Genomic DNA, 27,819 nt, shown 5'->3' with positions numbered 1-27,819 from the left:
CATGTTGGTCTAGGATCAGACTTCCTTAACAGGACTCCCACAGCACAAGAAATAAAAGCTAGAATCAACCACTGGGATAGATTCAAACTAAAAAGCTTTCTCTCAGCAAAGGAAACTATCAGCAATGCGAAGAAAGAGCCTACAGAGTGGGAGAATATCTTTGCCAATCATACTTCAGATAGAGCACTAATCTCCAGAATCATAAAGAACTCAAAAAACTCTACTCTAAGAATTCAAATAATCCAGTCGACAAATGGGCTAAGGAAATGAATAGACACTTCACAGAAGAAGATCTACAAGCAATCAACAAACATATGGAAAAATGTTCAACATCTCTAGTAATAAGAGAAATGCAAATCAAAACCACCCTAAGATTCCATCTCACCCCAATTAGAATGGCGATTATCAAGAATACAAGCAACAACAGGTGTTGGCGAGGATGTGGGGAGAAAGGTACACTCATACATTGCTGGTGGGGCTGCAAATTAGTGCAGCCACTCTGGAAAGCAGTGTGGAGATTCCTTAGAGAACTTGGAATGGACCCTCCATTTGACCCAGCTATCCCACTCCTTGGCCTGTACCCAAAGGACTTAAAATCAGCACACTACAGAGATACAGCCACATCAATGTTCATAGCTGCTCAATTCACAATAGCCAGACTGTGGAACCAACCTAGATGCCCTTCAATTGATGAGTGGATAAAGAAACTGTGGTATATATATACAATGGAATATTACTCAGCCATAAAGAATGATAAAATTATGGCATTTGCAGGCAAATGGATGAAATTGGAGAATATCATGCTAAGTGAGATAAGCCAATCTCAAAAAGCCAAAGGACGAATGATATCGCTAATAAGTGGAGGATGACACATAATGGGGGGGAGGGAAATGTTAGTGTTAGGGTTAGAGTTAGGGTTAGGGAGGGGGGCAAGTATGGAGGAAGGAAGGACTGTATAGAGGGTAAAGAGGGGTGGGTGGGAGGGGTGGGGGGAAGGGAAAAAATAACAGAATGAATCAAACAACATTACTCTATGTAAATTTATGATTACATAAATGGTATGCCTTTACGCCACGTACAAACCGAGAAACAACATGTATCCCATTTGTTTACAATAAAAAAAAAAATGGCCATACTACCAAAAGCTTATACGAACTTAATGCAATTCCTATTAAAATCTCAATGACATTCTTCATAGAACTAGAAAAAGTAATCGTGAAATTCATTTGGGAAAAATAAGAGACCCAGAATAGCCAAAGTCATCCTTAGCAATAAAGTGAAGCAGGAGGCATCACAATACCAGATCTCAAACTATACTACATCGCTATAGTAATAAAAATAGCATAGCATTGGCACCAAAACAGACACATAGACAAAAGTACAGAATAGAAGACACAGAGACAAACCTACATAACCCAGTTATCTCATATTAGACAAAGGCACCCATAAAAATTCACTTGAGAAAAGATAGCCTATTTAACATATGGTGCTGGGAAAAATGGAAAGTCATGTGTAACAAAATGAAATTAAATCTTTATCTCTTCACCTTGCATGAAACTCAACTCAAAGTGGGGAAAAAAAAAAAAAAAGATGTAGGGACTAGAACAGAGACCCTGCGACTACTAGAAGAAAAAGTAGGCCCAAATCTTCACCAAGTCAGCCTAGGATCTGACTTACCTAATAAGAACCCTAAAGCACAAGAAGTTAAATCAAGAATCAATGATGGGATGGATTCAAACTAAAAAGCTTCTTCTCAGCAAAAGAACAATCAATATGAAGAGAGAACCTACAGATTTGGAGAGAATCTTTACCATATGCTCCTCAGATAAAGCATCAATCTCTAGGATATATAAAGAACTCAAAAAGCAACATAAAAAATGCAATCAATAAATGGGCTAAGGAACTGAACAGACACTTAACAAAAGAAGATATATAATCAATCAACAAATATGAGAAAATGTTCAACATCTCTAGCAATTAGAAAAGGAAATCAAAACTAAGATTTCATCTCACTCTAATCAGAATGGCAATTATCAAGCATATAAGCAACAATAAATTTTGGCAAAGATGTGGGGTAATGATACACTCATACATTGCTGGTGGGAATGCAAATTGGTGTAACCATTATGGAAAGCAGTACAGAGATTACTCAGAAAACTTGGAATGGAACCACCATTTGACTTAGCTATACCACGCCTCGGTTTATACTCAAAGAACTTAAAATCAACATACTACAGTGATGCAGCCACATGAATGTTTATAGCAGCTCAACTCACAATAGCTAAACTATGGAACCATAGTTTGTTTATTTATACATATATATGTATATATATATGTGTGTTTGTATGTATATATATATATATATACACATATATACACATATATATATATTACTCATCGTTATAAAAGAATGAAATTATGGCATTTGCTGGCAAATTAATGGAGTTGGAGAATATCAAGCTAAGTGAAATAAGCCAAACCCAAAAAAACAAAGGCTGAGTATTTTCTCTGATATGCAGATGTTAATTCACAATAAGTGGGGTGGTGCTAGGGAAGAATAGAATTACTTTAGGTAGAAGGGAGTGAAGACAGGGGAAGTGGGATGGGGGTAGGAAGAATAGTAGAGTGAAATAGACATTATTACCTCATGTACATCTATGACTGCATGATGGATGTGATCCTATAACATGTATGATCAGAAAAGTGAGAAATTATACTCCACTTATGTATGATTTATCAAAATGCATAAATGCATTTTATTGTCATGTATAACTAATTAGAACAAATAAAAAGTTAAATACCTAGAGAAATAGAGGGAGTTGATTCCTCTGAAGATATACGAACTGTTGGTATTAAATGTTAAGGTCTGCTAAGTTTACCATTACTAGTTCCTATCATTTCCAGTCCATACTCTGCTTTTCATTTATCTTGTGAGATTTTGTGTATCTGCCAATAAATTCACTTGAAGAGAAAAAGAAAAGTAAACATAAAAGTAAAACTATATAAACATGTTCTCTGCCATTATGATAGCCAAGACAATAGAAGCATGGGTATGGTACAGCAGAAATAGAAAGACAAGTTAATATATTCATTTCTGTCTATTCTGAAATTCCTCCATTATACAAAAATGAAGACTTTCATGAATGGTGTAAACATAATCTTCAATTCAGAAACAACTGAAGTTGATCAACTTAGAGATGGCAATTGAAGTCACTAGAGAATAAGATCATCCAGTAAGAGCAATACAGAGAAGAGTAAGAGACTCAATGATATAAAGCTGAAAGCAACTTTTAAGAGGATGTGAGACTCATTGAAGATAGGGTCATCATTTAAACAACAGGAAAACTCAAGAAAAAATACTGTCATGCAAAGCAAATGTGTGTACTGGGGGTAGGGCATATATTTGAAGAAGTGAGCAGAGACATCTAATACCACAGGTTCAAAGAAGAGTCTCTGTATGCAGCTATTAAATGATAAACTGGGCCCATGCACAATGTTGGGGTCAGAAGAGAGGTGAAAAGAAGTTGAGGGGTATACTCAAAGCAAAGGCAGTGAGTATACCCACATTTTTCATGAAATTTGGCTAGAAAAAAAAACCTGTGGTGGTAGTTTTATGAGGTAAGTTGGAATAAAATAAAAGTTTGGGATTTTTTTGGTTGTTTTGGTGGAAGAGTTGAGCACATTGCAAGCAAGGTAAGCCACAGTCGGTGAAAGAGAAAATCAAAATATAAGAGGAAATTATTATTTAGTCCTAGAGGTAGCAGATAGACTTGGGAAGAAGACTGTAATCCTTTTCTTAGAGAGAAAACATGAGTAGTGGGTAAAGATGTATATAAATCTGAAGGTAAAAAGAACAATTAGATTTTTATTCCTGATGGATCCCCGTACTGCCCTGGGCCCCCACCAACTCTCTTCTGTGATCTAAGATAATAGATCATTTGCTAAGAGTGACAAGTTTGGGTGTGTTGTAGTGGAATTCATTCATTCCTTTAGCAAATGTTATTGAGCATCTACTATGTGCTACCACTACTTTATGTACCAGGTACAAGGAAAAATAAGTCACAGTTCTATTGGGGAAATAGCAAAACAAATGGAAGATTACAATGAAGGCCCTTGATAAACGTCTGCACAAGTGTTTTGTGAGCATACAGAAGATGCAAATAACTCAGGCTGCAGGGGATGCACATGGAATAGTAACCAGTTAAGAAATAGGGAAAGGATAATCTGAGTAGAAGGAACAGCAAGGACCTCAGCTATAAAGCAGCACAATATATGCAGAAATTGCAGATAGCATTTAGTCTAGTTGCAGTAAAGGATGTTAACAGGAAAAGGCTGACAGGCACTGCCATGTTGGAGAGGACTTTGTTGACCACACCAAGGAGCTCTATGACCTTTGGCCAAAGCAAATAGAAAATATCACAATAGGAAATTATGCCATAATATCTATATTTTAAATTGATCACTTAGGCAGCAGAGAAGAAAAATGGGTGTGTGATAGAGAAAAGACTTTGCTAGATTTTAAAATGAACAATAACAAAACAGTTGTCCCAAAAGGCAACAGAAATGCAGGCACATTCTGGAATATATATCATGAGAGATAACTAACAAAACATTAGTTATCTCTCAGAAACAAAACAGATCTAACAAACGAACAAACTACGGAAAGATGGAGAACTGTTTCAGATCTTTGAAGTCATTGTGTAGAGGAGTGTGGACTTGTCTTATATTCTTCAGAGTTTGAAAAAACAGTGAATTTTAAGGAAGTTTCAGGGAAGGAGAATAAGAAGCATCTGATGTGTTTTAAGAGTAAGTCTATCGATAAGTTAGAACTGCTCAATGATGAATTCAGAGCCAACACAGATCCCTCATCAGTGAACCAAAATCAGTATATTCAACAATCACTCAGACCCATTGCAAAAATTCAGTGTTTATGGGAACAGAAACTTAAACTTAAATTAGGTATTACAACAAGCTGCTCATCAGTTTTTCTACCTCATTTTTCAGTGATACAATGTATCTGTGTATTCTTAAAAAGTAATACCTATATTGCACACACACTGTGCAAATTAGAATAATTCTGAGATGGGACAATTCAGTTTCAGTCAAAACAGTGCTTTGAGAGTGAGACAAAACCACAGATATAGTTGCAGAGGTATAAAAAGCAGATTCAGCAAATAGCTCTAGTTATCTACCAAAGAATCAATTATTTATGTATTCAGCATGGAAAGAACTGCAAATCATCCATTAACCTTTCCAGTCACTGCAATATCCTCATGGTCAGAACCATCCTTGACTATAAAGATTAACAATTCAGTTTAGAGTGAAAATCCTTATTAACATTTATACCAGGGACAGGATTAACATCTTCCTGGGAAGCTGTTAAAATAGGCTTTGATTGTACATTCTGTGATCCTGTGTAGTCACAGTAGGCTTATTCCACCTAAATGATTTTTTTAGATAAACAAAGGCAAATGAATGCTTCAAGGGCAAAAGACTTTACTTTTAACCTTAAAAAAAAAAAAAACAAAAAACCCTTCAGTGCTTTATATATCACCTTTTTTGTAACGACTTGAAATTTTCATGATCTCCATAAATTTTTGTATTGTGTTCAGTTTGGCAAATAGTTTTGAACATTGACTACTTGCCATCCTTTTTGCTCAGTGTAAGGGAATAGCGAGAATGAGGCACCTTGATTGACCTCAGGAACCTACAGCTGAGTGAAGATCAGTCAAAAGTCCAGAAAGCAATTCAAAATTCTGATGGTGCTGTCACCAAAACAGGGACTAGTGTGATCAGGAAAGAAAAAACAGGAAAATAATGTTCACCTTTTATTGAAATTTAGAACCTATAAGGTGCCAGGCATTATACATTGCACTTCACATATACCATGTCTCTAAACACTCACAGAACCCCGAGACTGACACTGACATCAAAAAGATTCTTCCCTTCTCCAGGTGAGGAAAGAAATGAAAGGCCCAGAAAGGTCATACAGGAGTAAGTGCAGAGTTGGGATTCAAATCCAAATTTGCAATAGCTCCACTATCTGTGGTCTCTTCATCATATTGAAGTCTCATAAAGGAGGTGGTGTTTGTGCTATACCTTGAAGGAGTTGGAATTAGCATGTATGAGAAGAACATTCCATGAAGAGTATGGAGTCAGATGAAAGGTCCAAGGGTACCTGTACTCTTGGAGGAAGCAGTCTTTCCAATCCAGTGTCAAGAACCATAAAGTTTAAATTAATTGTCCATTTTATGGATGAGAGACTACAAGCACTGATTCTATCTTATCTTCATTTCCTGCATAAGCTTGGTCAACACTACAAGTCCAAGTTTCCCTTTACCCACCATTGCTCTGGCTTTTATTCTCATATTTTTCTATTCATCCCATTTTTGGCTCCAATTTCCAAACCTAAATCTCTTCCTCTGAATCCTTTCATTGATCCTCTAGATACTCTATATTTGATGAGTCAATTACCTTTTGAGTCAAGCTCCCCCCTCAGGTTCCTCCATCTCCTTGTCTAACTAGATATACTTTGAGGATCCCTACCCTATTTGTTGCTCCCATGACTATCACTGTCTTCAGAGTTATATCTTATACTATCTTTTCTTTTTACCTTATTTATTCTCCCTTATGTATTTCATTCATTCACATGACTTCTCTTACTATCTAGGAGAGTAATTTCCAAGTCTCTATCTCTAATGTTTAACATTTTCCTGAGATGCCTAGATCCAATTGCTCTCTGGATCTTCTTTTTGGAAAACACGTTGAAAACTGAACTCATATCCTAATCTTAAAATATATATCAAAATAAAGATAACATATTTAATATTTAAATATTAAATAATAAGCTATGTAAGTACTAAAAGATGCTATAAATGTTATGAAACATGGAAATGAAGATGATCTTTTTCACTATAACATAAGAAATCATAAAAGAGTTCTAGAAATATAGAAACTCTAAAATTCCAACAATATCTTAAATAAAACTGAAAGGCAAATGAAAAGCTGAAAATGTGTTCGAGATAATTTACTGATCATTTCCTGTTTTGTATTTTCAGCAATAGCAATGCTGTGTCTACCTTAGACCTTACCATACATAATAATGAAGTGATAGCTGAAGGTTAGCAGCTTATCTGTTTGAATTCTAGTGATCATGAATCAAACTTAAAAGGATAACTAAGGAAGCAGATAAGCAAGATAATCTCTTAATTAGGGAATATGTTTTATCTCTTTTTTAATGTCTTTATAAATTATATATTTCCCTTTCCATTTTCCATATTTACAAACTTGGTAGCTTTTCCCTATAATTCCAATATCTGTTTCTGTAACCAAACACACACACACACACACACACACACACACACAAATTACAGAAAAGTAAAATACATAATTTAAGGTCAGCTTCAGAATTTGGAAGTAAAGGAAAACAATTACCTGAGACATTTCATTTAGGTATTTACAGCGTTCATTGTTGATCTTGTGGTAAGCCTATGCAGAAGATACAAAAGTAAAGAATCCAACATAAAAGACTAGCCAGAAAGTTACCAATTTGGGTTCATGTCTCCTGCTTTTTTTTAATAACTTTTTTTTTAGTAGGAAATGGTTTGTATCATTTTATGAAAATGATATAGTAGGTTTGTAGATAATCCTATAAATAAAGGCAGCTTCAAAGGAATTGTTTAATAGAATACAAACAAACCTTTGATTCTTGTTCCAGCTTAAGTGCATAGTCTTTCACTTGATTTTCAAGACTCCTTTTTTCTTTTTCTAGTTGTTTAAGTAATATATTTAAGGATTCCTGAAAGTATAAATAGTAAATTTTTATATGTACTCACGTTTTAAGCAATAGAAATGACCATCAAATTCTTCACTAGTGAATACCTTCCACACCTAATATTCTGTGATCTTATGAGTCCAGTAATAGTAATAAAAATAAAATATTTGTTGAGCTCAAATACTATGTCATGTCATATGTTATACTAAGTCCTTTCCATAGATTATTTCACTTAATCCTTATTACAATACTTCAAATGCCTAATGTTTATTTACACTTTACTGTTGAGAAAATTGCATCTTTTAGAGTTTATATAACTGGCTCAGAGACATGCAGCTCATCAATGGTAGAGCTGAACCAGAACTTAGATAAAATGACTCCAAATACCAGACATGCTAAAAAATTGTTAGTATTAACAATTAATAGGAGGTAGTCATACTATTGCTACCACTGTAACAAAAGAGGTACAGGCAAAGACATTTAAATATTATATCTGATATAATTTAAGTGCATTTTTTATATGTTGGTGAAAACTACTTGAAAAAACAGTCCTTTACATAGAAGGAAAAGTTTATGGCTCCTCTTTCATAAAAGGAGAAAACAGAGTACATTATTTTGATTCACATCAATAACACTATGTATACATAATTATAAACTGTTGGAGAATTGTACGACTAAAATGCATAGTTTATATTTGCCAACCTGAGCTACCCTGATTTCCTAATTTGTGAAATGAATGTAAAAAACCCTTTTGTAAAAGCTTCAATTATAATGAGGCAGAGTGCCTGGACTGAGGTCTTAGTTTTCAGAACTGTCCTAGTCTGTAATATTCTCCCAATTTCCCTGGTTCTCAATCTTATTACCTGTTCTACCACTCTGCTTATCTCCTTTGGTTTGATTAAAAAATATCATTTTCCCCATCACTCCTCCTCACTCACTCTCACTCATCAATGTTTACCTCACAAAATCAAGAAATTTCTTTTCTGAAGGCTACTTTCCCTAAAAGACTCCTACCTTATCTATTTTGATTTTTTTTTTTTTTTTTTCAGAGAAGAGAGGTGTGAACAGTTTCCTGGGCACCACATATAGAAATATGGGAAAACTGTAGAGAGTTTTACACTGTTCTGCCTGGCCATCACGTCAGTGGGGGCAGAAATCTGTATAGAGCTGATGATTGGGGGCAAAGAACTCTGGGGAAGAGAAATGTGGAGGGTCCTACTAAAGTGGGAATAAAGGTGAGATTTCTTGTGTATTATGTATTGCACAATAATCCTTACCAGAAAGCACCCACTACAAATGAGGTATTAAACCGAATGGACCAACGATTTGGCCAAGAGATATCTTCTAAATCTGTCCTTGGTCAGCTAAGAGAGTAAGCTGATGAACAAAGTAACCACAGTGAGAGAGATGGGAACTGCACTGAGATGAGGACTTTGCATTGGTTGGTTCAACAGCATGGCTTCCTTCCCACCAAGGGTGAACTAATACTGCTGCTCAATGTTGGACCTACCAGCAAGAGACATGAGCCCCTGTGAGGGTACTATCCCTCAATGAGATCAACAAGTCACTTGGTGGCAAGTTGATTTATATAAGATGCCTCCCATCAATTTACCCTGATGTGTTTCTGATACAATTTTACCTTCCTTTCCTATTCACAGTGTCTCAGTCAGTCACATACATTGGTAATCTATCAGTTTTGAGAAAGAAAGAAATCTCAAGAGTCTTTAGGCAAGATACCAAAATTACCACCCTGATTGACTGGGTAATCAACTAATTGGTGTCAAAGACTGGCAGCCTAGCTTAAATATAGCTTCGAAGAATGTGACTTGAATGTAGGATGGCTGAGCATAAGACTGACCTATTATAGCAAATAGCAAAGGGAGTCCACACTGCTAGTAGAAGGCAACAGGCAAACTGGTTTCTTTTTTCTTTACTTTTTTTTTGTTCTTTATTTTTGATAGGTACTTTCTACATAAAGGTAAAATTCCCTCTGGTACATTTATATATGCATATAACATGATTTTATTAAATTCATTTCTTATTTTATCCCCTTTCCCATTCTACCTCCCTCTCATTTTCTACCTTCTATTTCACTGATCTTTCATATATTTATGATATCCAAGCCCTAACTCCACCTCTTTCCCTCATTTTGCTCTAGCTCACACATATGAGAAAACATTTGATTCTTGATTTTCTGTGTCTTGCTCATTTTGCATAGCATGATGTTCTCCATTTTTATCTCTTTACCAGCAAATGCCATTACTTCATTTTTCTTTATGGCTGAGTAAAACTCCATTGTGCATATATATAACACATTTTCTCCATCCATTTGAATATTGACAGGCATACAGACTGATTCTATAATTTGACTCTTGTGAATTGTGCTGCTATACACATGGAAGTGGCTATATCACTACAGTATGTTGATTTAGGTTCTTTTGGATAAATACCAGGGATTGGGATAGCTGGGTCATATGGTGGTTCCATTCCAAGGTTTTTGAGGAATATTCAACTGCTTTCCAGAGAGGTTGTCCTAATTTACATTCCCAGCAACAATGTACGAGTGTACCTTTTCCTCAGATCCTCACCAGCATTCGCTAATTTTGTTTTTTAAATATTTTTTTAGCTGTAGATGTTCACAATATCTTTATTTTTATGTGGTGCTGAGGATTGAACCCAGTGCCTCACACGTGGGAGGCAAGCACTCAACCACTGAGTCACAGTCCCAGCTCTGTTATTTTTATTCTTCATAATTGCCATTCTGACTAAAAATGAAATTTTAGTGTAGTTTTAATTTGCATTTCCCCGATTGCTAGAGATGTTGAACATTTTTTCATGTACTTGTTGGCCATTGTGTTTCTTCTTTTGTTCATTTACTGATTGGATCATTTGGGTTTTCGGTGTTCTTTGAGTTCTTTATATATTCTGAATATTAATCCCCTGTCAGGTGAACAAGTGACAGATTTCTTTTCTCTCATTCTGTAAGTTTTCTCTTCAAGCTCTTGTTTCCTTCACTCTGCAGAAGTTTTTTAATTTGATGGCAGCCCACATATTCCTGGTTTTGTTTCTTGAGATTTAAGAGTCTTGTTGAAAAAGTTGGTGGTTGCACATATATGATGAAGGGTTGACCCTATGTTTTCTTATAGCGGTTGCAAGGTTTCTGATCTAATTCTGATCCATTTTTATTTGACTTTTGTGCAGGGTAAGAGATAGGGGCATAATTTCATTTTTCCACATATATTTGTATATGTAGATACATCTAGGTTTTTCAAGCACCATCTGTTAAAATGGCTGTCTCTTCTCCAATGTGTATTTTTGATACTTTTGTCAAGTATCAGATGGCTGTGTGTTTCTGTGTCTTCTATTCTAGTGGTCTTCATTTATATTATAATGCCAATGTTATGCTGTTTTTGCTATTATAGCTCTATAGGATAATTTGAAATCAGGTATTATGATTTCTCCTGCATCACTCTTCTTGCTCAGAATTACTTTGGCTATTCTGAGTCTCTCATTCTTCCAAATAAATTTAAGTACTTTTTTTCTAGTTCTGTGCAGAATGTAATTGGTACTTTGATGGGAATTGCACTGAATCTGTATATTGCTTTTAGTATGGTCATTTTGACAACAAAATTGACAACACTAATTCTGCCTATCCAAGAACATGAGAGGTCTTTCCATCTTCTAGGGTCTTCTTCAATTTCTTTCTTCGGTGTTCTATAGTTTTCATTGTAGAACTCTTTCACTTCCTTGGTTAGATTAATTCCCAATATTTTATTTTTATAGGTTATTGCAAAGGATGATTTTTCCTGATTTCCTTCTTGGCTGAGTTGCTGTCATAATATAGGAATGCTATTGATTTATGAGTATTGATCATGTATCCTACTTTGCTGCATTCGTTTATCAGTTCTAGAAGTCTTCTGGTGGAATTCTGGGGGTTTTCTAGATATAAGAGCATGTCATTAGCAAACAAAGATAGTTGGATTTAATTTCCTATTGTATTTATATCCCTTTACTTTCCTTCTATTGCTTGATTGCTCTGGCTAGAATAGTATTGAATAGAAATGATGGAAGTGGACATTTTTGTCTTATTCCTGACTTTAGAGGGAAAGGTTTGTTTTTCTCAGTTTAGTATGATATTAGCTTCAGGTTTGTCATGCCTTTATAACATTGAGGTGAGTTCCTTCTATTTCTAGTTTCTCCAGCATTTTATTTTTTAACAAGAATGGGTGCTATATTTTATCCAAGGCCTCTTCTGCCTCAACTGAAATGATTCTTGTTTTTAATTATATGTAAGTGGTGAATTACATTTATTGATTTTTTGCATATGCTGAACCAACCTTGCATTCCTGGGATGAAGCCCACTTGATCATGATGTATTTATTATCTTCTTAATGTGTTTTTAAATTTGGTTTGCTCATATTTTATTAAGGATCTTTGCATCTATGTTCATCAGGGATATTGGTCTGTAATTCTTTCCTGAGGTGTCTTTGTCTCATTTTGGTATAAAGAATAATACACAGGATAAATCAATGCAACAAAGAATTGTTTGTAGGTTTTTTTTTTTGTAAAGATAAATATTACTGAAAAGCCCTTAGCCAAACTAAACAAGAGAAAAAAGACCCGAATAAAAAAAATCAGAGATGAGAAAAGGAAATAACACCACAGATACTTCTGAAATCCAGAGGATCATTAGAAACTATTTTGAAAATTTATACCACAATAAACTGGAAAATCTAGAAGACATCGACAAATTTCTAGACACAAATTGAACCAGGAACATATAGAAAACCTAAACAGACCTACAATCAAACAATGAAATTGAAACAGCAATTCAAAGCCTTTCAACACAGAAAAGCCAAGGACCAGATATATTCACAGCTGAGTTCTACCAGATATTTAAAGAAGAACTAATATCAGACTTTCTCTAATTATTCTATAAAATTGACAGGAAACACTCCCAAATAAATTCTATGAAGCCAGTATAACCCCAAACCAAAATTGAACAAAGACACATCAAGGAAAGCTGATGTCTTTGACTAGTTTTGTTTCCATAGCTGGACCAATAATCACAGAATTGAACACTAGACCATGACACTGGAAGCTTTCTACTGGAACTACTGTGGTGTATTTGTGACTTTAGGTAAATTTATCAGCTGGTTTTAGTCCAATAGACCTGGGTGCCAATTAGCTCTAAGCCTACATAGATAAGGTTGTTTAATCATCCTACACTTTTTAGTTCTTTCTTACACTCTTGGAAGACAGTGAATAGGTACCTCTGCTGGGAGACTTTTAGCATGTGATAAACTTTTCCAGAAAGTCCCACAGAGGAATAACTATCCACTCTCCTGGTATCCAAATCTACCATCCAGAAATGACTTATGATGACCTTTGAACCTCCCGTGCTCTTAGTTCATTTTCTGCTGCTATAACACAACACCTAAGACTGAGAAATTTATAAAGGAAATAAGTTTATTTAGCTCATGGTTCTAAAGGCTGGAAGTTCCAGATCAAGCAGCTGTACCTGACAAGCTGTATCTGTCATGCCAATGCTACATCATGGCATTGTGGAAAAGTAAAAGGGCAAGTGGGAGCAATTGGAAGAGAAAAAAACACAAGAGGCAGCCATATTTTATAACTACCCCATTCCTATAAAAAAAAGGCATTAATCTGTCTTAACTACCTTATCACCCCTTTAAAGGCCCTACCTGCCAACACCACAATGACAATTAAATTTGAACATGAATTTCAGAGGGGACAAGTCATATCCAAGTCATAACATTTGCCAACATTTTAGCACAGGCACACAGTATCCAGGTTACCAAATACACAACCCTTGGGGAGGTGTGTGATCTTATCCTGAGACAAAAGCAAGGAGTCAAAATAATCTTGTAAGGCTAGTCTGGCTATCTTATAATACTATTAGAATCATATCAATGTGACTGTAGCAGTACCTAATGAATAATGAACACCTTCATCCCCTTCTGAATTTGAAGAGTACATAATTTATTTATTCATTGCTGGATCTGGTCTCCTACTAGCCCATCTCCAGATAGTTGTGGATTGTTATTGTACACCCTGAAGATAACACCCAAATGACTAAAAGTGCTACTAGCCTTGACCTATACCTAGGAAAAGTAATGCTCTTAATTGTGGTTCAAATCTTCAATCATGAAAATAGAAAAGAGAAAAGAGGTGGCTGAAGGGGTGATGATTGCTATATACTGGCTAGCTTCATATAGTGACTTCAAAGAGTTAAAACTATGTAGAAAATACACTTGTAGTTCTGCAGTCTGCATAAAAGGACCATCTCCACAGGCCCAGATTTAGTGGAATTGGTCTCCTCTACCCAGATCTTAATCAACTTGGTGAGGGTGGAGAAGAGATACTATGTAAGGCCCTCACCTTTGGACTGTGGGGCCCTACAAGGCAGTGAAAACTCCTTTAGCATTAAACATGGAATTGCATTCAGGGTTGGGGGGTAAAACTTTCAGAAGAAGGGCAGTTCTAGTCTAGAAGGAAGCAGAAGAAAAGCTCATCAAACAGAAGGTATCCTCCACAAGGAGATGTTGAAGTCTAGGATTTGGCCATGGTTTTCTAAAGTCTAGGATTTGGCCATGGGTTGCTAAAGAGTGGGGGAAAATGAATAGAATTAAGTAGTTGGAGGAATTTTGAGCCTATGGTATTGGTTAAATTATTTATAATCAAGTTTCCAAAAACAATGGTGGAAGAACAGAAAAGAAGAGGGTTAGTCAGGGCTCAGAGCAACAATGCATCATACCCATTTGATTTAAAATTTTAATTCCCAAATTAGTAACATAATTTTCAATAACCCCAATTATTTCTTGTTCTTACAAATTAAATAAAAGATCTTCTACTCAAATTCTCTCAACTCTTGTTGGTCATGATCTAGGTCACTAAATCTATTAAAAGAAACATTCAAAGAAAAAATGGAAGGACCTGATTTAAATCTCCACAAAGCAAAACTGCAAAATATTTTAGAGCTCATATCTTCCTGAAAATATAGCTGAACACAGATTTCAATGAAAACTTATTCTCTCCTAGATACTTGTTAATAATGATTGGCATTTAAAATATCATATTGAAGGTAAATAGGTCAGTTGGAATGGGGCAAATTACAGTCTCAAAATAGGACTAGTGATAAATCCCTTTGGAAGTGATGATCCACCACTATGCATATTTGATTAATATTCTTGTTAAAACATAATCAGATGATGTTTCTCAGGTAGGCATTATTCTTTGAAAGTTAATTATGCACTGGTATCATGAATGGCTTCCAGTTCCTTTCCTCCAACTATAAACTTGCTCTGAAAAAAAAAACCATTAAAGTTGAACATACATAAGAAGCTAAACTGAATTATTTTATAGAAATGAAACCCTTAATGAAATAACTGCTCAAGTATGAAAAACTTTTGAAGGGATAATTAGTGAGCAGTAGAAGTAGTTCAAAATGCTACTGTATAGACCTTGCTCCAAGGGTTCCAGGTTGGGCTACAATAGCAATATCAATCAGTTACATAATTTGTTAAGTACATTTATAGATGTAAAATAGAATACAATCCATTTGAACATTATTTTAATGGTAAAAATACATTCTAAGTTTTAAAATATGTTCACTTACAAATAACCTACTAGAATACAAATTATTTCTCTATCGAAGGTGACTTGAATAAATTATGGTGTAAAACTGTAGGAGCTCATACTAAATAGGTGCATAAAAACATGAGTTAAAATGCAAGGTATGATTAAATAGAAAAAGTGAAACATTGAAAATAAATGCTTCACACATTTTTAAAAGGTGTTAATCAAGGTGGGTAGAACATACAAAGTCCCAAAAATGGAAAGGGAAAAAGAGGGACATGAGGGAAGTCATATATTTATCATAGGCTTAAATCAGAAATGATTATTTAATGGCAGGATTAGAGATGAAGCAAAATATTTGAGCAATAAATAAAAGGCAAATTAAGATAACTAGAAAATAACCTGCTAGAAAAGGTGGCTTTGTAATGATAGGCTTAGGAATTGGAATTCCAGTAGGGAGCTACTGGAAGTTATTAAAGAAGTGACTTGATGAAAGGAATATTTAGGAATAGTAATCAAGTGGTATTCTCTTTTTTATTGGCATTTTCAGTTCTAACCTTTGAGGCTTACATTTTTTTAATATGCTTTCTTTGTGATTAACCTATATCTTGCTGCTATACATCCTGACTAGATTCTTGTAGCCTAATTTTGCAATTAATTCATTTATTCCAAAAATATTTATCAAGTGCCTCTTATATACCAGATATTGTGCTAGGGATATGCTACAGTGAGAAGTACTAACCTAGACCCTATCCTTTTATGAGCTAAGAGTCTATAGGGGTCTCCAGAATGTGGTTTATCTTGGTGAATGTTACATGTAAATATGAGGAGAATATGTGTTCTCCTGCCATTGGATGGAATAGCCTATAATGTCACTTAGATCAAGTTTGTTGATGGTGCTTTTCAGGTCAATCTCTAGTAATTTTTTGGTTGCTTGATCTATCAATTACCGACAGAGACCATTAAAGTCATCAACTTTAATAGATTTGTCTATTTTCCCTCCAGTAATTCATCAAAAAATGCTAATTAAATGTTCTTACCAGCTTATAGTCTCAGCAGCTTCTGTTCCAGGTAAGCAGATCTCAGTTATGATTATCTGGATTCATCTGTTTATCTAAATTTCACGGTGGGAATTTGCCCTGAAATCTCAGTTCTCTAATGGACCCAAGCAAAGTCATCAATTTCCAGTTTGTTCACCTTTTTCTTGTTGTAATAACAGGATTGAGGACTTCTGTGGTCTATTATATGCTGGAGCTGAAAGCAAAAGTCCCAAACTGTTTTGATTCTTTTCTCTAATTAAAGTGGAAAGAATGCATTCTCCAAATCAATGGCTGGGAATCCTGTACCTGAAACTCTATTAATCGACTCCAATAGTGATACCACATCTGATAAAGCTGATGCAATTAAGGCCACTAATCGGTTAAGTCTATGTAGCCTTCAACTTTCTCCAAGATCCATCCAGTTTTTGCATGATCAGACTGGCAAATGAAACAGTCAAGATAGGCACCAGCATCCTTGCATCTTTTTAGGGTTTTAATTGTGGCTAATCTTTGCTGGTTTCCATGGGATAAGAAAGTGTTTTGACTTCTACTTTGATCTCGGTGGGATCAGGGGCAGTTTCAAAAGTTTCCACTTGGCCTTCACGACCATACTTTTCTTCAGCAATGAGGGACCTAATATGATGGGTTAATTTCAACTTTCAAATATATCTATTCTGATTATGTCTTTGAGGACTGAGAAAATGATCACTGCAGGGACAGGGAAGTCTGTGGGACAACAGGCCCACTATACTTTGGACTTTAGTCATAGATTTCTACTCTGGGAATCAAAGCCAACACCCTGTGTTTAAACATCCTGGGAATATCTAGTTATTTTTTTCCCCAGTGTCATCTGTGTAAGTGGCTAGAGGTCTCTTCTGGGGAAGATGGGAATATTGTCACAATATATACTTGAATTGGTGTTTCAGGTACAGCCTTTCTAGGATTCAACCACCTCTTTGGCCAATGATTCCTGGTTCTAGAAATTGATTCAGGTCCAGGGAATAAGAAAACAATTGTGTTTTCTGTTGCACTGGCTTTCCTCAACCTCCTGCTTCTCTATTCTTTTTAAAAAATATTATTATAGATGCTGAACAACACCCTTATTAATTGGCCTGGCAGCCAAGAGAGGAAATAGGGCAGAGGTTTGAGGGGCATATAATGCCTTCTTAGGGAGAGACCTCTACAGCATTTTCCAGTACAAGAGATGCTCTAGCCCTTAGGCAGGCCACTCTACATGCTCAGGAGCTTTACAAGTTGTACACATTCTCAGGGGCATCTACCCAGATGTTCTGCCACAATTTGAGCATTCCCAGTTATCCCCATCAGGTCCTGCCATTCACATGACAAACCCACCTAGGTTTAGTATCCAAATGTCTCTGGAACTTTGTAGCTCACACAATAACTTCAGTCTGTTGTTCTATTGTGTCTGACCTTTCACTATTGGTACAGAGGCCTCCTGAGAAGTTCCCACAGGGCTCCATGGTTAGATATTTTTTATTAACAGTTCTGATCTCTCATTACCCTTGTATAGAAGTCAGTGTGACTTAGCAGTAATTCTGTTATTTTCCAAATGCCTGCCTCATGGCCTCTTCCACAGTATTGCCTTATATCAGTACATTTTCCAAGGTCGTCATTAGTAAAGTCTTTTGCAATTAACTGATATCCTGGGCCAGAGCCATTGGTGTCACACCTACCAATCAGGACCATCAGTCTGCCAGTCAATGAATCCCCATATTACTCTGTTTTGTTTGATCACACTTAGTACCCTTAAGTTTTACAAGTGCTCTTCTGAGAAACAGACACCAAAATGGGATTCAATGTGCAAGGATCATAAAGAGTTTCAGTGTAAAGTTAAATAGGGAGGGAGGAAGAGAGAAGCTGGAACAGTGGTCTCATTGCAGTCCAAGTCTAGAAGGTTGTATTCTAGGCTGTCATGCAAAACGGTTTGGCCAAACTATCAGGGAACCTTAAGCCAAATCAGTCAACAATGAAGTCCCTTGCATCCCACGAATAGGTCTGACTTAGTTATCTCCATTGCAGCCAATCATGACCAGGGAACAGCTCTTGGGAAGTGTGGCCTTGATGGATTTCAAAGTTCAGCACCTGGGGTCCTCTGACATCTAGTCTTCCTGTCCTACTAAGTCTGTGAGGCACACTGTCTGGGTCACTACACTGTCTTAAGGGCATTTCAGTTTTGAACTGAAGAAGCCTCTAATTTCCAGCTCTGTATGATTTAATCCTACCTGGGCTTTTCTAGAAGTAGGACAGGAGAAGAGATCTGACTGACTGCATATTTTCATTTGATCCCATTATTCTTAGTCCTGGGTCTCACTATTTCTATGTCTGAGTCCTACAGTTCAAAATTATGTCAGTTTAATTTCTCCAGAGAATAGACTTTCAACTAAAGGAGTGTCCTGATTACATGGAGTGGCAGAGGGGTTCCAGTGACCAACAGCGTTCCTTTCCTACATTCACCTCCTTCCATACCTGATGCTGCCAAGTTCCAAAGCATTAGGCAGATCTGGAGACCCACTGCTTTGTTGCCACTGATATCCCTTTCTGCAGGTACTTTTCTATTGCTTCCTCAACTTCTTCAAGTCAATTACTACTCCTCCAGTTACAGCTTTCGAAAATTTGCTTCTCTTATCTGTTTAGAATTCCTTCTCTATCCTCATCCACTCCCTTCAATTATCAAGTATAATTTTTTTCTGCTAATAAATATCATATTCAAATAAAGAAGTCCTCAATGCCTATATCTAACATTTTCTTGACACTTCACACTATACCTAAAACAACATTATGATTTTATTTACACACATTGTACCTCAATAAAGTCAATTTTTTAATGCCACCAACCACAGCATTCCAATTTTACCTGGGTTATTTAGATTTGGTAAATAGGTGGAAGTCTTTTAGAAATTTTTTACTTAGAAAAAAAGATGGATTTGTGAGAAAGGAACATATAAAAGTGAATATAACAAACAATCAGCTAGTAATCAACTGAAAAATTTCTAACAGTTCTCAGGCCCTAGCCATAAACTGCCTCTGTTACTATTTTCACAATCAAAATGTCTTGCAAAAATGGAAACCATTCCAATTAAGTTCATTTTTACAAAGCACAATACTATTTTGATAATATTGAATAGTTTTAAACTCAAACACTAAATTCTAAAATAGATACGATTTGAAATTAACAATATCCCTTGTTGATTGATGTGAAGAATTCTACCATTTGAAAAAATGGACATATACTAATTTTATGGACTTTTTAGATAGCTTATGGAAAATGTATTAAACAGCAACTCCATATCAGTTGCCCTGTCCTGACTTTCATTACCACTTTTAGCTTTAGCACCTTGATTTCATATTGTTTCAACCTCTAACATGCCACATACTTTATTCCCCAGCTTGTTGTTGGTTCCCTTGAGGCTCAACATAAAGTATATTTATCTCTCCTGTTAGTCTTGGTACTGCTCCCACAAGCAGTTCTCGCTGGTGTGGCCCGGGTTTCCTGGTACACACCAGGTTCTCCTTCCCCTTGTGCATGCTTCCTGTCAGTTGACACACTATGCTCTGAAATTATATTGTAACTTGGAAAATTAGGATGGCTCATTATGGCAGTCTCATGGGAATAGAAGCAGCATAAACATATATTATTTTGGGGAGAAAAGAACACATTCTGTATTTTGCCAAAACTATACCAGTCATTAATACCCTAGCTCATTAGCAGCAAGATGTTTGTTTGTTTTTATAGATGGATAATCACAAATAACAACCCCCCACACACATACAGCAGAAGTCTGTAGTCAGAAGCATTGTTCTAACACAAATTTCTTGGTTTGATAATATATTACAGTTACTAAGAGGGTCATCATTGGGCAAGGGTTCAAAGAACTCATTGTACTATATATATCATTTTTATAACATCCCATGAATCTACAATTACTTCATAATAATGTAAAATACATATGTATAGATAACAATATATTTGGTTAGCAATTTCAAGAGCTTACTGCACATAAAATTCTTTAAAATAGTTGAAGATATTCATAAATAGAATCATTTTTGCAATGTATTTAAATTATGACACAGGATTGCTTGTGAATGTATTATGGCTTAATCGGATAAATAAAACTGATAAAATGTAAACAAACAGCAGAAATTCTTAAAAATTATAAAATTATACTATAAAAACTTCTGGGTTCATTCTAGATTTTAACTTTTCTGACTATAAAATGAATAATTCAATTATATAATCAATGGTTGCATACTAAAAAACTGCAGCCTGTAATAACAAACTAAAGCTCTATATAAATTAGTGGTTCTAATAGAAATTAGCCCCCTCATCCCCTAAAAGATCACATACAAAAAATTAATTCTTCCACTATCACAGAAGAGTTGTTTTAGATACTGATCACTTCTTAGCATTCCAGGCAGTATCAATTTAACCTATGTTCTTTCTGAATTTGTTTTGGAAAGATAATTCTCTAAAAGTAGACTGAAACACAGAATAAGAATTAGAAATTTAGGACATTATTTACATACCTGAAATAAAATTTATTTAATCTTTGTTGTTTTGTTTTTTGTGGTTCTGGGGATTGAACCCAGGTTGAACATGCTGGGCAAGTTACCACTGAGTTATATCCACAGCCTAAGATTTAAATTTTTAAAATACTTAAAATTTAAATTTTTTAAAATACTCCATCTCAAGCAAAAAGGAAGCTCTACTAGTCACCTATTTTTAAAGAAACCAATGTTAACTGCTAAAGAATACACCAAAAAAAAGAAAGTTACAAGTAAAAGTACTCCATTGAAGGCTTATAGGAGGAAAGCACAAGAATATAATTTAGTTTATCATAGCTTCCACATAGTACCTTTCCATAAAGACAATTCTGATGGCAAAAGAATGCAGCATTTTGCATACTTAGATACAGTGCCCTCTTGTGGATAACACTTCTCTACATAAAAAAATCTGTTTAACTTTTCTCTAGTTTGAAGATATATACCTGTCCTCAAACTAATCATCTGGATCTTTGAGGAGAATGTAAACCTAGTGAGGTCTGTAGTAGGATACCTCAGTAAGTAGTCTCAGATTGAATCTGCAGATCTATCAGAGCCAGGTGGGCAGTGGGAATTTCACTTCGTGTTTAAATATCACACTTTAGAGAATCGAAGAAAACTTCACTAATCCTTTTCACTATATGGTTGGGATGTCACTTTAATATATTTTAACTAAAACATACTTATGGATGTCAATAGTGCTTTAAGGTCATTTATTTTAATGCCTGGTTATCATGTTCTAAAATGTATACTTGTGACTTTTAGAACATTTCTTACAAGGTTCTGAAGGTGGAAATGACCAACATGAGTCCAATAGAACCATGCCAGTAGGATGTGCAGTGAGTGCAGTGAGGTAAAGGGTCCTAGGAAGGGCCAAATTGGGCTAGATGTCCAAGAGGCAGCCCAAACAGAAGAAGAATTTGAATCATGATGAAAGAAACAAGTATCACAGGAAGTAGTACAGGTCATCAGGATTCTGAAGAGATAGAATATGTCAGTGAGTGTAGAACATTAAAAGGAGCAAAACAGAGAATGGTGAGGGGTGTATCTTGTTCCTCTAAAGAGCCAAGTGTATGATAAAGAGAATGGTCTGATGGTTTGAAAGAATTTTCTCTTACTACATCAAGCTTCTCCTGATAAGCAGGCAAGGAGAATGGGTCTTCTGGTCGGTCCTAAAGAAAACTAAAACATACTTTGGAAGGAAAGCCAAACAAACAACCAAAAATTAACATTTAAAAATAATTTCATCAAAGAATTAACATAAGAGAGACCAATTTGCCTAGGATTTCAAATTTACCAAAAATTTGATTTTTAAGGAGAATCTTTCTTATATGTGAACTTGTATCCTAAACATCTTATTTTTCAGAATATATTTTTCAATGATACCAAATGCTAAACCATTTCCTTGAGTCTTTAGTTAACAAATTGAACATCCCTTAAAATGCTAAAAAATATATATTCATAATAACATTTAAGAATTCAGATTTCATCAAATTGGCTTCCTATAAATTGATTTTTCTATTAATTGATCAAGAATTTTCCAGAAAATGTTTGTGGTGAGACAAAATATTTTTCTAAATAATGTTTCTTTGTTTCAACATCTTCTTCCCCCAATGGCTCCCACAACCAGCTAGTCTTGTGACTTTAGAGGAAGGATTCCCTGTACTGCATTCATCTGATCTATAGGGTGTATGCAATGGTGAGATATTTTCCTGAAAGATCCAACTGTCTGGGTGTAATGTAAGATAAGGAGAATGCATTGATGGGAAAAACAGTAGCAGAGAAAAATAGGGGTAGTTAGTTTTATGACTGTGAATCAGTCAAAGAGCAGAACTTTCACTTTGATAGAGTTGACTGTAAGAATATGATAGTGCTTTTTGAGAGTTTCTGTATAGGAACTCCTGTAATAAGAGACTGTCTTCCACATCTTTTTCTGAGGGACACAGATCCCCTAAATCTTTTTTTCTCAAATTGTTCTTGGCAACAGAACTTACTGAAATGCCTGCTGAAAAGTACAACTGTCTAGGCCTTACTCCAGACCTACAGATGAGTACCTCTAGGTAAAGTCCCAGAATGTATATTTTAAATAAATGCTCTATGTGGTTCTTACAGCTTGCAAATTCAAGAAATCTGTATCAGGCAACTATGCACATGATGATGCTGGATATACAGGGAAATAAGAAAGTAGATGGGCCAATCATCTTTCCAGTTTATGGTACACCATCATAAATACTGAGCTTCAGTGGGCGTATATAAGCTAATGCAAGAAAGATGACATCACTATCATATGCTGACTGCTGGGAGCTGTAAAGTTCTGATGAGTTCAACTAAATTCTTAGCTTCATATCCTAATTAGAAATGAATAAAGAAGCCCAGAGTGCCAAACAAGAACTTGAAAAATAACTAGTGTTCATCAGACACAACAAAACCTATTTAGCCTGAACTTTTAGTTATCTTGAATTCTCAAGGAAGAGTCTAGTCTTGCAGTGAATAGCATTAGTTCTGGACACACTTGGAAATTCTTGGAAAGAACACTCTAACATAATGGTATCGACTAGGTTATTTCTCTAGCAGAAGTCAACAAGAGCTAGAAAATGTACACCCAGCTAGCCCAAAGGAAGTAAACGTTCTGTACTTTTTATTAAAAGTGTGAAATCCCTGCTAAAGTCCCTACTTTGTGGGTAGGTACTCACAACCACAAATCTGTACTGCAGTTTTGAAAAGGTAGCAGAATATTTGTAGCTTACATAACAGTACAGCTTAAGAATCAAAAACAATAGCACATCTTTGAGTTCTACCTTTGTTATTATCTTTTCCAATGGGATTAAGGTTAATTTCACAACAGATTTGTTTTAATGAAATTTTACTTCTCCTTATCAAGGGAAGTGAGAAAGAGTACTAACAGTACTTACTATTTCAGGCACTATGCTATTTTCTTATTAGCACTAGTAATCTTCACAACCACCCTACAAGAAAGCTTAATTAACTCCATTTCACAGATGAGGAAATTAAGCCTCAGAGAGATGAAGTGATTTCCTCAGTGCCTTATAATCTGGATTTGAACCAGGACAAGTCTGATTCCAAAAGCTATGATTCTAGGCGAAGTTGGTTGTCCTCACTTCATTTTATTACCCCCTACTCTTCCATTCCACCACATTTCTCCCCAAATCCTATCCTTTTATTAGTACTTGTTTACTTATAATTTGCCTGAACTATGGGATGTAGTGCTTTATCCTACCTTGAGCCAGAAGGTCCTTGGAGAACATTTTTCTGCTCAACAGTCATCAAACTTTCTCCTTCCTTGGCTTCTGCGATACCACTCTTCCAATTGTCCCCCTCATCTTTTCTCAATGTTTTCCTTCACAATTTACTTCACCAAATTGCCTCTTTAGCCAGTACCTTAAATGTTAATATTATCCCAGGCTTCCACCCTCAATCCTGTTTTTCAGACTGTTTTTTTTTTTTTTCCCCGTTTTGTTTTGTTTTGTTACCACTCTTACCTGTATAAAATGCACAAACAAAACTATATTCTTCATTTCCTAACATTTCAACTAGTTCTGATTCCTATAGTCCTGTTCAATATAATCCATGAAGTTATTCATCTTTCAATCCTCTCCCAATCTCACCCTATCACCCATGTGTTCATGAAATCATTCCTAAATATATCCTCAATCTGTTTCCTCTGCTTCTCCACGTATAATACTGACCAAGCTATGAAACTCGCCTTTCCTTTACCTAGACTGACCAAAGAATCCTAACTGGCTTCTCTGCCTTAATTCTCATCCTGGGAATTCTTTCTCCATTGGAGGGTGAGTGGAAATTTTTTAAAATACATAAATACTTCAACAGTTTCCCATCACATATAAAAAGGTTCAGATTCCCTAACATGAATATGAAACCCTTTATTATCTAGTCCCTGCATGTATTTTCAGCCTAATTTTCCCTTTTGTTCATGCCAGATATCTTGGGTGTCTTAAGCTAGTTTGATCCATAAAGACTTTATCACTATCTGAAATATTTAAAATGTACATACTCCATGATTTTAAAAAATCGACTTTTAAGTATATGTGTATACTTAAAGTATACACAAAGTGTACTTAAAGTATATATGCTTTAAGCAAAGCAGTGATTCTCCAACTTTATTGATTATCAGAATGACCTGGAGAGTTAAGAATACAGAGAATTCTGTATGTTGAAGGATAGGACCTGGTCTTTGTATTTTTACAAAGGGATTCTGTTACCGCAGACTGCTATCCTAAAACAGGAACCAACAAACTACAGACTAAAGTCAAAAGCCAGTCACTGCTTCTCTTGTTTTTGTAAGCCAAGATTTGTTAGCACACAGTCCACATAACTATTTAGGTATTGTCTGTGACTCCTTTTGTTCTAAAGCAGCAGGGTTGAGTAATTGCAATAGAGATCAGGAATCTTATGGCTGCAAAGTTGAAAATCCAGCCTATCTATCTGTCCTCCACAGGACTTGCCAAGTCCTAAAGGAGCATTTTGTATCAGGAAACATGTATAAGGGATGTTCCCTGTGGTGATGCTTGCCATGATGAGATTTTTGAAAATTCAATACATATAAACAGGAACTGGAATGATGCATAGAATTTGCCTATGAAGAGGAAGAAAAAGGGAGACAGAGAAGGAGAATGAAAGGGATCTTGAATCTATTTCTTGTTTTTATTAAAATTATAAAAGATATCAATATTTGTTTATACTAGAGTATATCATTGTCTGCTTTATTATCTGTTGAGCTTTTATTATCCAAACTGAAAAAAAAATCTGATATGTTCAATTAGAAAGCAAAAATAATTGAAAATTGATAATTCAATGCAATGGAATATAATTTAGCCCTTAAATAAATGCATAAGAAATATAAGTAGTAATTGATAATTGCTCTGACTAGTATAGAATACAAAATTGTACAGTAAAGCTAAAATTATATTTAAAATGTAAAAAAATAAGCACAAACCTGTTTCATTCCTTTTTTCTTTCAGCTGATTATTAGGTCATTCTTTTTAATCAATATATGCATATAAAAATTACCAAACAAATATGAATAGTAGGTACTATTGACTTTATGATTTTATTTTTGTCTTTAACATTTTCAAATAATATTAAATAAACACACAATACTTTATAATGAAATACCATTCATTTTAAATGACCTTGTGTGGCAGAAAAGCTAATTACACACCCTGTATCTATTCTCTTCCTCTTCCTACTTATGCAAAACAGTATATTTCTAGCCTCTCTCACACACTATTAGTGGAAAGTAAGGAGCCTGAATTCCTGAGGGATTTATCGAGTCACTGCACCAATAACTGCAAACCTCTAATACTGCCTATTACATAAGGGGGGAAAACAGAAATAAATGCACTTGATTAGTGCTTTCTCTTATATACAGCCAAATGCAACCCTTAACTGATATATCATGGTAAAATTAAATGTTAACACATATACCACTGAAATATATTTTCAAGATAACATACTCTATAACACCTTCAGAGGAGAAGAGTGAATCAAAACCCAACAAAACAAAACAGAATGAAAGTGCTAAACTAATTGAGAGTAATTTTTCAAAATATTAAAATCAAGTCAACTGATCTAGTTTTAAAATAACATTTCATATATTTTTGTCGAACAGTATTTTTAAATATTACTGTGTGTTGGTCAAAAACTAGCATCCATCCCTTTTGTAACCAATAAGAAGGCTGCAGTTTGAAGTTACTCAAAATTAGTATTAGAACTAACTAATATTAATTTTAAAAGTATGTCTGCATATGTTACTCCTAAAGATGGAATGAGTCACAAAGATGAAATTTACAAATGATGTAAATTCATACTCTGTCCCACAAAAACAAATAATGTATGTCTTCTATCAACTTAAAAGGAAATTTAAAAATGTTTTATAAACAAATATATATGAATTTTACAAATATTGGTCTTTATATTGAAGATTAGGATGTATTGTATCTTTTGTTCTTATATAATGAGAGATCTCTTGAATGGATATTGGATTCTTGGAAACCAGTGCTTTCTGCTGAGTAGGTGGGCTAGATACTTCCATCATCAACTGCAGGCCACATTCCTAATCCCTGCTGCTCAGAAAACCCTTCATGGATTTTCATTGTTTAAGAAAAACTAAATTCTTGTGCAGGCATCTTCCCAGAGAATACAGAGAACCAGTTCATTTATACTGAACTTAAGTTCTCTTTCTGCATGGCCTGTGTTGTTCTATATATATTTAGTTCTTTATTGAAGAGAAATAATCACCTGCTTCTGGGGCTAAACATTAGAGAAGCACACTTTATTCAAGAATAACACCAAGAAAAATAGTGTATCAATATAAATGTGTTATAGTCTCCTCAGGTAGCGGTAATAAAACCAACTAAATGTTCCTTCCATATACTGTACTTTATCATGTTACACAAGCACGAGGCTACTGATAATTTCTTGGACTGGGGCTGTCTTATCAAAAGCAGGTAGCCAGAATATTTTATATTCTGTAGGGAGTATTCTATGCTTTATATTCTATAGGTATTATTAAAATTCTACCTGCAATTAAGAAAAGGCACTGTGGTGAAAATTGCTCTAGCAGCAACTTCTAAGTGCCACAAGAGGGGGATATAACTCTACTAGAATGTGGAAGGCAGGGGGGAGTTTTTTTGTTGTTTTTTTAAGTGGAAAAAGAAAAGAAAAAAAATGTTATTTTCTTGAACTTCCAAGACACAGAAATATGAACATTTCTGAGTTGAAAGTAACAGGAAGATATGCAAAATAGGCTTATTTCTTCTCAGTTCTTTAGTATAAAAAATGCAAGATTGCCCTTTAATTTTCATT

The 27,819-nt window shown here is 35.1% G+C and overlaps 1 protein-coding gene across 8 annotated transcripts in view; it reads right to left on the bottom strand.

Moving 5' to 3' along the window:
* CCDC169 (coiled-coil domain containing 169) overlaps positions 1 to 27,819 on the bottom strand; it is a 62,277-nt gene that overhangs the window by 22,478 nt on the left and 11,980 nt on the right. For 5 of the 8 annotated variants that reach the window (XM_079137406.1, XM_079137405.1, XM_079137409.1 and 2 more), the window contains 2 exons: positions 7,700 to 7,798; positions 7,435 to 7,488 (listed from right to left, as the gene is read on the bottom strand). The exons of 2 other annotated variants lie outside the window; for them this stretch is intronic. In XM_079137406.1, coding sequence (XP_078993532.1) covers positions 7,435 to 7,488; positions 7,700 to 7,798 — 153 coding nt within the window. The remainder of the gene's footprint in view (positions 1 to 7,434; positions 7,489 to 7,699; positions 7,799 to 27,819) is intronic. One more of the 8 variants, XM_079137407.1, reaches the window with a different exon arrangement.

The sequence above is a fragment of the Sciurus vulgaris genome (genome assembly GCF_902686455.1).
Source record: "Sciurus vulgaris genome assembly, chromosome: 4".
NCBI lineage: Eukaryota > Metazoa > Chordata > Mammalia > Rodentia > Sciuridae > Sciurus > Sciurus vulgaris.
The sequence above is the reverse complement of the archived record's forward strand: the minus strand, read 5'-3'. Positions and strand labels throughout refer to the sequence as shown.